The 10,263-nt window shown below is 35.8% G+C and overlaps 1 protein-coding gene across 1 annotated transcript; it reads right to left on the bottom strand.

The window, feature by feature from the left end:
• Nucleotides 1-3,700: 3,700 nt before the first annotated feature.
• Nucleotides 3,701-10,263, bottom strand: LOC145910762 (glycogen synthase kinase-3 beta-like). The gene is made up of 12 exons (XM_082997966.1): nucleotides 10,091-10,263; nucleotides 9,912-10,007; nucleotides 8,930-9,024; nucleotides 8,699-8,782; nucleotides 6,098-6,208; nucleotides 5,633-5,763; nucleotides 5,462-5,568; nucleotides 5,302-5,399; nucleotides 5,152-5,247; nucleotides 4,901-5,087; nucleotides 4,767-4,841; nucleotides 3,701-4,252 (listed from the first exon to the last, which is right to left on the bottom strand). Exons 1-12 carry the CDS (start codon nucleotides 10,248-10,250, stop codon nucleotides 4,176-4,178), a joined length of 1,317 nt encoding a protein of 438 aa, XP_082854092.1. The 5' UTR covers nucleotides 10,251-10,263; the 3' UTR covers nucleotides 3,701-4,175.

Below are 10,263 nucleotides of genomic sequence, written 5' to 3'. Positions count from 1 at the left end.
AACACCAAACTGTAGGAATTTTGTGGCATTATACTTGAAGGGTCGCAGTTGGTGTGTCGGAGGATTTTGAAGGAATTGCATCACCGCGAACCCAACATCAAACCTGTCCAGAAAGTCCCGGTGAGACAACATGCTGCCTGCAGGTCCTGTCAGAACAAAATGAAACCAAAAGCCATGATCTGAGAGATCGAAAACTATGATCCAGGAGAGATCACATTATGATCTGTTTATTTGTGGAAAGAGTCGCAAATATATAGGGATACATCAAAGACGAGACAGATACAAAGAGATAATTGCTGCGATTACGCGACGAAGGAGACGTAGAAGAAGTAGCGCTATAGTTGAAAGACGTAACGCAAGTAAGATAACTAGCGCTGGTGTCAGAAAGACGGATGTAAATGTAAAAGAGTAGAAAGACCAAGTTCAAAACAAAATATTAAAAAATATTCGAATTACGACAAGCCAAAATCCCTACATACTAAACCAGCAACAGGCTCGCGCAATTACATTCTTATTTTTGCAAAACGAGTCTTATTGTTAAACAACATTAAATGAAGCAATTCACGATGGAACATTCAAACTGGTGATAGTTGTAGAAGATAATGAAAATTGTATTTTATCGCTTTTGTTTGTTTAACCCACATTCGTTCATTAACGCACGTCACTCTTCAATTCGCCTTGTCTCGATTTTCGTGCGTTATTAATCTAATAAGCCCGCTCTCGCCCGTGAGAGAAATTCATCTTGATCACCTTCTAGTGATCGGAATTTTCCGCTGACCAAAACCTTATGATTTTTTTTGTAATCTACGTTTGTTTTATGACATTTTTACCCGGTCAACACGCCTGAAAGTTAGTTGATATAATTGACCGCTTGGGCTGTAAAGCCAGACAGTTTCTGAAACGTAACATTGAACATTTGTACTGTCTCATCGCCACCATTGGATTTACTCGAACTGCATCAATGAAATTGCATCTTTTATTGTGAGTACTCGAATGCTTTACTTATTTTAATACAATCCAGTAATAACTAATTGCACAGTGTGGGAGTCTTTTTGGAGTCATAGTTAGGTTTCGTGTTATCTCTGAGTAAACATAACATAAATCCTACATAGTGGATGATCATTTTCATAAAGCTATTTTTTACGCCCTTTGTGTAAACAAGTGATTTCCGACCCGTGTTCCACGGAACATCAGTCAAACTAATAAATTTCTTAAGGAATTCCTGGCGATCTCTCACGGAACACTGGTGTTCCGCGGAACACCGGTTGAAAATCACTGACCTAAACACGTGACTGCCGCGGCAATCACGGAAGGAACATATATTTTCATCAAAAGAAGGGTTAATACAAATTAAAATCATTTAACCTCTACCTTGTACTGCATTAGAGTATGTACGCTATTCGTGGTTCCGACTTCGCGTTGGTAATGGGTCTGACGTCACAATGCTGCAATTAAAAATTGACGGAAAATGATAAGAGTTCTTTAATAAAACGCGTGTAGCGCTGCGGTATATCATTTTGTGGGAAAAATTTTACGTTTAGACAAAGCAGGAAATGTCGTACAATAAGTTTAAGCACCTTAAGAACGAAGTTTAGGCAAAGAAAAACGTCCGAATTAACGGTAACCAGCGCGTCTATTCGCTACTTGGCTTTGGTGTGCGCTTTGACAAAATGTTGCTTGTTTTGACCACACCATAACAAAGATTGCTCATGTTTGTTCTTTATAAACAATGATGAATTGTTGTTTTTGGTGCGGTTTGCTTTTGCACATACTGTTTAGCTTTGAAAATTGCTACAAAAAGAAAAGGGTAGGAATTATGTTGCATAAGTGATATATTGTAGGCTATTTTTTCATGCAACCGCATATACCACTGAAACATGTGCTTGTATTTCTTTGTGATGTCCTTTTCACCATTGTGGCTATACGTTTTTCCATGTTTTATTTAACACTTACTGCAAAAAACGGAAGCATTGCATATCATGACAAGAACATCAGAAATCAATAACATGCTTGAATATCATGACAATCTATTCCAGAGATAATTAAAAGTAGTAACAAACGTAGCCTACTATAGTAACTTAGCCATTTCTTGTATTGTTTGTTCATTTGTGTTGTAGTCAATTTATTGCAATATAAAAATATTTCATTTGGTGTAAATGTAGGGATGTGTGCCAAGGCGAACCCGAACCCGAATAGATTCGCCGAATATCGGCACAGATTTAATATTCGTGCGAACCCGAATATTGCGCAAGATTTGTGTGCGAATGTTTATTAAAGCGCAATATATGGTTGTGTGATACAAAAGCTTTGTGCTTTTTTTCATGGTCGATAACGGTAACGCACCGTTACTAACGCCACGAGAACTAGTGTAGTCGTTTTTGCTGGTTAATCACCATGAATGAACAAAACTTGACGGAAATACCGTTTCGCTTGTAGGAAAATCCCGGGGGCGCTGCTCGTAGCACGGGTATTCTTCACCAAACTACAGAAGGGCATTTTGAAACAAAAAAAGGAAGTCATATTTGATCAATCTTCACTTAACGGCTTTATTACACGTTACGTCAATTTGAAATATCGTTTCTCCTAAGCACTCGCGGTAGCGGTTGTCCATTTGGCACATTCCTAGTGTAATTCTTCCTTTATAGATGCAAGGAAAATTTTGACATGTTGACCAGGTTCTTGTGAATGTGATAATTGAAGTAGTTGTGTTAAACTATACAAACATACTAGGTTAGATGCTGTAAATTACGCCTCTACTTCGTTTTCCACCCAGGTTATTTTACATTATTCGTTTGTTCTAAATGCACTATGTGGACATGAATGCACTATGTAGTCGTTTTGTATCGACGGAGTAGTCGTGCTTTGTTTACTGTAGTCAGGAATAACGCAATAAACTTTGTATAATTTTTTTTTTAAATACACTTTTTTTTACCGCATATTTGCAATGGCATAAGAGAAGACATTCTTGCGAATTTAAACTTACTTGAGGCATTCTTAAAAATAATACTTGCGATGCAACATTAGCTGTACTGAGTCGCATTAGCGTCCTGATTTTGTTGCTGCCTATATTTCGTGTTGACTGTGCACCATTAGCTGATTCAGGAGGGAGCGAACGCCCAAGAATTTGTTCCGAAACTGAAAAAATTATTGTGGCCCACAAAAGGATTGTTTTAAGACTGATTTTCGTTCATTGATAGCTTGCTTTATCCGCCGTATGCATTACCGGTCTATATTCTACAGTTTTATGCGTCAGTTATTTATTGGATAGTATCCCCTGGAGAAAATCACTGGATCTGCCCCTGCCGTGTACTGCAAACAAACGCAACTATTCGAATTGTACAAGAATGAAATGAAAAATGCAATAGCATTTACGAACTATTTTGGGTTTTAAAAGTATATCAAAATTGGTTTGAATAACTTTTAACTTTTATTGTAATATCACATAATTGCAAAACCATTTGACTAAAACAACTTTTGCATGTACTACTTAACTTCGTTGTTTATTTTTTCTAGTACGACTCGAATCGTTTGAGTTTAGATGAAAAGTATTCCAATAAAAGTTGACATCTCAAACAATAATTCAAATTGACCAATGCCTGTTATCAAGAAAACTTTTGTCTTTCACATGAAGATGCACCTACATGGAAACACTATTTCATACCACACAGAGTAACAGCTACAAAAACAAAGGAATGCAATATTTTCATGCAGCACTTGTATTTTTTTGTATATGCATCAGGAAACACCTTAAATGTAAGGTACTTCAAGCATGCAATAAAATACACAAAAATAGTAAATTTAAAATTTTCTCCAAAACCGCCATAAAATTGCTGTTAAAAACATTTAAACATGCCATGAAGTAAGTTATACAGTTGTCACTTCTAATGTCAAAACAGAGTAAAGATACATATTATGTTAATTGTTGCCTTATATCAGTATAGCATTGTCCCATCAAATACAAACATTTACTTTCCATACATTTAAAAACAAAGCAAAACAATAAAAAACCAACATTGTTGTGTTAGCTTCTAAGTAGACAAAATACTGACAAATATCAACAAAAAGAGTTTATGTCAAGAGTATCACAATGACACAGCAACATGTATTAATAGCACATAAATTTATTGTTTAGAAATTCTGGCATGAATTTCCTATTAGGAAAAATATTACTGTTTTTAGGGTTGATTTGCAGTTGTCCCACCAGAAGATGAGCTGCCACTATTCTCAACTGAGTTGGTCATGTTAAAATCACCTGTTAAAAATATTGTATACAATTAAACAATTACTATCAAGAATTTGTGTCATACAAATACATTGTCACAGAACACAAGGTTTGTTACGACTTTGGAACACAAAAAGTTTTTTGATTACAAATGTAATCAAATAAGAATGGCTATGTAACACTTTGTATCTGATTTTAAGGTACACTGTATCTGTTTTTTTTGTGTCATTTGTCTGTCATTTTAGAAATGTCACAAAAAATAAAAGCCGTTTCGGACACAATGTCTCAAAGGAAATTGACTAGTAGATTATTCGAGCATCTCATCGCTAGGCGAAAATGCCCTTTGTGTTGCCCCGACAGAATTTTTGTAGTGAAAAAAAAACAGCACTGTATGCCTAATCATCATTGAATAAGCAAAATGCTAAGAAATAGTATTAATAGAAACATAAATGTGCGGTGTTTTTTATACTAATGGACCTATAACTTTAATGACATTTATTACGAAAAACAAAATTTAAAATACAGTAAAACAACTATTTTGTACCTGTGGAGCCAGATGAAGCTGCTCGAATGTGTTGTGGAATAAGTATATTGTACAGGTTGGACTTGCTTGACAGCTCTTTTAAGTGAAACAATTTTATGAATAGCTTATAATGATGACAATAAAAAGAAAAGTACCTTTATCAGTAAAATTAAAAAGGGGTGGTAACTGTCTACCACTTGGAAGCCTAGTAGAAGGCAACCTCAGTTCATCAAAAAAGCTGTGTGCACATGAATCCAGTGGAGAAATGCGACTTTCAGGTGAATACTCCAACAATCGACTGCAAAGCGTGATAGCTTCAGGAGGTGTTCGGGGTCTAAATACCTTTATTCACAAAAAGTATTTTTTAAGCATAAGAATGTGTCCACATAAGTAAGTGTAAGTTTACCTTGGCCCATGGGTGAGCTTTGATTTGCGGAAACTTGAATTCTGTGTAATTAGGATTCATTTCCCTTATTTGATCCCTAGTTGGTGTTCCCAAAACCTGGTTAGAATTTGAAATTTACATGTCTTATATTGTTTTTAACTACAATCTAACCTTTATGATTTCAACAAGCTGGTCAACACCTGAATCACCAGGAAAGATGGGCTGTCCAAGAAGTAATTCAGCAAGAACACAACCAGCTGACCATATGTCTAAAACAAATAATATGAAGATTCAATTATGTGCTTTCACAAAGTGGTTATTAATGTCTTACCAATGCTTGAGGTATAATCAGTAGCCCCAAAAATCAACTCTGGCGCCCGATAGTAGCGAGAACATATGTAAGAAACATTAGGCTCACCACGAACTAGTTGCTTTGCACTAAATTGCAAATTATATTGTAAAGATAAACAGAAAAGAAGTGATCGAATTTATTTTAGTTTACCTTCCAAAATCACACAGCTTCAGCACAGCAGTTTCTGGATCAAGAAGTAAGTTTTGTGGCTTGATGTCCCGATGACAAGTTCCTTGTGCATGAATGTATGCCAAACTTCGGAATAATTGATACATATACAGCTGAAATATCAAATACATAATATCTCCGAATTGGTTATCACAAATATACAAATCCTTATAAAATAAACACATATTAGTCCAAAAAATTATACATTAAAGGATTTGTTGCGTTGTGCTCATTTTGGAGGGATTTCATCTCTGTCTTAGGACCCACACTGATATTCATTTGATATTTGTTAAACTTTTGCAAGTTTTACAGAGTATTTTAAGTGTTTTGTATGGTCTGGTTTTTGGTGGTATACAAACGAATATTGCACAAAATCTCCTAATGGTATGATAGCAAATCAAACAATCAGGGCCGTTGACCACATCAACTAATCTAAAATTTTCTTACCTTTACGTACAAAATAGGAATTGTCTGTTTGGATTTGCTGTAATGTCTTGCTACTCTATATACAGTTTCAGGAACATAATCAAGCACCAAGTTTAAATAGATTTCATCCTTCTGCACAATAATTGTTCAAATAAATATTAGAAAAAAGTTAATGGTTATGAAAACCGACCAAGGGGGTCAGCACCAGTGGCGGATCTAGGGGGGTGTTTGGGTGTCAGACCCCCCCCCTCAGCAATATGCTATATTGTTTTAAGGGATGTAAAATTTCAGGTAGTATTATGCAACACAGGAGCGAACACTTCGGGTCAGTGTTCGTCTCCACAATTTCTTTGTTTATTAGTTGCACCGGCCGCGTTCATGCGGTGATGACCACTTTCAAAACAATTATTTGCTGTGGCGTTCATACTCAAAAACCTTTTTAAAAATAATTATTTCTGCAGCAGTGACAATACAACAACTACAAAAGTTATGTTGCTTATTGTCACAACGCAAAGAAATCAACGTACATTACATGAAAAATGGCTTTGAACAACCGTTTTAAATTTTGTCTATTTTTCCGCATATATTTATCCACGAGCGCGCAAATCGATTTCTTTGTGTATATTGATAAGTGCAAGGCCACTTAAACGTTCCTGCCCCATCATACTTCACAGATAGTCTTTAATCTGCGAAAATTACAAAATGACCGTTCAGCAGAAGCAGTTGTTACTGTGTCCAGAACTGGTTTTTTTTTCACTAAAAAATTTATGTCAAATGACCGAAATGCCAGCAAAAATTTAGGACATTTTCAATTTATTTTGGTCATTTACGGTATAATACTTTTGTTCGCAAAAATGTAAGCAACTTGAATAATCTACCAGCCAATTTCCTTTGGGACATTGTGTCCGAAACGGCTTTTATTTTTTGTGACATTTCTTAAAAATTGGGTCAATGACAGAAAAATGACACAGAAAAAAACCCAGGTCCAGAATATCTAAAACGTCGGTCGTCACGGTAGCCACGAAGAGGAAAACTTTGCCAAAAATTCGCTGTAGAAGCTGCTTCACCAGAGAAATACTTGAACAGCTTTGACTGATGCATGTTGCTAAATTGTGCCGGTTTCGATTAAACTTTACTGGACAAACTGAATTATTTTGCGGCAAGTTCTGCAGCATTTTATTGCATTTTCCAGACTCAAAAAAAATGTGACGTAATAATCTACAGACCAAGAATCCCCTATTGTCACAAAACAATACTACTACAGGAACAAGGAGATAAACTTATGACAATTCCAATCAGGACATTCTCCAGATAAGCCTCGCTCGCGACAACTTCCTGCGATTCGTATATTGTCCTGAATCCAATTTTAAGCAACGAAGGCGGAAATAGTCTGGTGCTAAGGGTTGTTTTTCTTAACCGCCAGATACCTTAGCCTAAGCCAAATGCGTTTTTTGATGTATTTTAGCCAAAGCCAAACGCGACTATTGGCGTATTGTAGCCTAAGCCAAATGCGATAAATGTCGTGACCAAACTTGGACACTCCCCTCATTTTTTTTCTAGATCCGCCACTGGCCAGCACCTTTATTTTGTTTTGAAAACTACACCAACAGCAAATTTTGATGGTTAAGGAAGCCACCGTTTTTGTGACGATTCGCACCAACACTGGCGTTTGTATTTTGCAATGCTCGACCACAATTAACCTTAGTTTACAACGGAAAATTGGGGAATTCCCAAAAAAATTTCGACCCTCCCCGCTCTAAAAACAAATCTGTAATGGTCTAGGACGTGGTCTTGCACCACAAAATACACATCGATGTTTTAGCAGTAGATAATTTGCGAAATATATAAAAAAAAAACAGACGAAATTCAAAATACTCGTTTAGCTACAATTACAACTCTTGCAGAGTGCGGCTTCTGTATAGAAATTGTAGCATAAATGAATAAACTTGTAAGGTCGCGCTTTCAAAAACGGTATTGTTGACGGGTTATTGACCAACGGCACAACAAACGATTGTTTCATAAGCGGTCATCGCCGCGTGAATGCAGCGCGCGCGACCGAGAAACAAAGAAACAGTGGAGACGAACATTTGACCGTAGTGTTCGTTTCTGCGTAGCGGGAAATTAACCGCACTTTCACACCCACAAAACAATGTGCCAAAATGCTGAGGGGGGTGTTCTGACACCTAAACACCCCCCCCTAGATCCGCCACTGCGTGCATTGATTCCATTTTCTTTGAGTATATGAACATAAAAAACAACACTGGTTGCTCGAAACTATGAAGGCTGGTAAACTAAATAATTAGGAATTATCTTTTTATGGTGTTGATTTATTTACAAACCTACATGGTCTAGCCAAATGCTAAACGCCACAAAACTTTCAGACAAGCTTCTTGCTTGGACACAAAGTTAGTATCTGTTTAACAAGTTTTGACTCTGCGCTCAGAGATGCACCAGACAAATACTTTATATGCCACCAAGCAAAGATTTTACCTGACCTAACCTAGGAATTGTAAAAATTGACAGCTATGATTGGCATTATTACCTTAAAAATTTCCTCTGTCATAACAAAACAAATTTTAGGAAGATCTCAACCCAAATAAATCATAACCCAAAAAACCCAACCTTGTCTCCACTGGAATAGAAAAAATAACGCAGCTTGACAATGTTACAGTGATCCAATTTTCTCATTATTTGTAGTTCTCGATTCTGAAATAAAAAATATTACATATAGCATAGGCTTACTGGCCACCTATAATGTTGTGTACTATTAATGTGACTTTGTATTACAATTTGGTTAACCTTATATGCACCTAACTCCCATCTCACATTATTCAAATAATTAATACACATTACCTTAAATCGCTTGTCTTGTAACACTTTTTTTATGGCAACTACTTCATTTGTGTCACATAGTTTTGCTTGATACACGACGCCAAATGATCCATTGCCTGGAAGTTAAGCAGTAGGGTGTTCATATGCACAAAGTTCTCACAAATATTCTAAAATAAAGTATATATACTACAAATTTAAGTGTTGCCTTGCCTACAATTTTTACAACCGATAAGCAAGTGCTGTTTTGGTTGTAGGTCAGGCAAACATAATGTTACTAAAACAGAGCTCTGGAAACACTCACAACAAGGTTTAATTTAAAAATTTAAACAATAAAATTAAATGCCAACTGGCAAGCACACAATTTAGTTCAACCACAATGATGAAAATGCCTGTGTGTTTTGGCATAAGTTGCATAATATGAAACATGCATATCCATGTTTTATTATAACAATGCAGAATAGTTATGTTCATATAGCAGTTTTGTCTGCTTAGTACATCAATGATTAGCATGAACTCTTTGTGCCCTTATTTCATGTGGGGACAAACTTTAATATCTCTTATAGTGGGAAAACCAAGTTACTAAAACATGAAATTGATTGCACTAAAAAGTAGCAATTCACACAGAAATATTCTATTGAACTACATGTGTTCAGAATGTGTATTTTCCTTTCTGTATGCAGACAGCAGAGTGTTTTATTAGACTAGTGTTTAAAGTTTATCAAATGGGGATTCTGCAATGTTTGCAAAACGACCTCAAGGACAAAATGATTAAAGAGCAGTGAAATAAAACGATTATTTTGCAAATTCAAACTTTTTGGAATGATAAATGTTGGCCCACTATCCAGGGCAATACATAGGTGCTATACTTCAAGAAAAACAAGAAAGAAACATAATTTAGAACACCTATTTATAAATGTTGATGAAGCATGGTGTGTTATGTATTCTTCCATCCTAATAATAAAAAAACTGCTGAAAGAGTAATTTCAAATCTTTTTTTACCAACCAATAATCTTTGTATCAGTATAAGATATTTCTTGAGGCCGATCAGGTCCATGTCCTGGTGTTGCAACCACAATAGTGATCTTATTCTCCTTATCCCCTGCAACAACAGTTTTTTTCTTATTTCAGAGTTCTTTTGATGATCAAATTTCATCAAATGGTATTTTTAATTAAGTTACTTACTGCTAACTTTCATGTTTGTTAATGTGGATTTAGGTGCATGTTGGGAAGCCGCAGAAAGGGTAATGAGGTTTGCTGGTTTCCGATTTTTTTGAGATATTTGTTGATTATTAGATTTCTTTGATTCATGAAAAGATTCACTAAAGTAAGACCGACTGCTCATAATACAAACCTAC

This window comes from Ascidia mentula, chromosome 8 (assembly GCF_947561715.1).
Source record: "Ascidia mentula chromosome 8, kaAscMent1.1, whole genome shotgun sequence".
In the NCBI taxonomy this organism is placed as follows: domain Eukaryota; kingdom Metazoa; phylum Chordata; class Ascidiacea; order Phlebobranchia; family Ascidiidae; genus Ascidia; species Ascidia mentula.
Note: the sequence above shows the minus strand (reverse complement) of the source record. Positions and strands in the feature narration are given on the sequence as shown.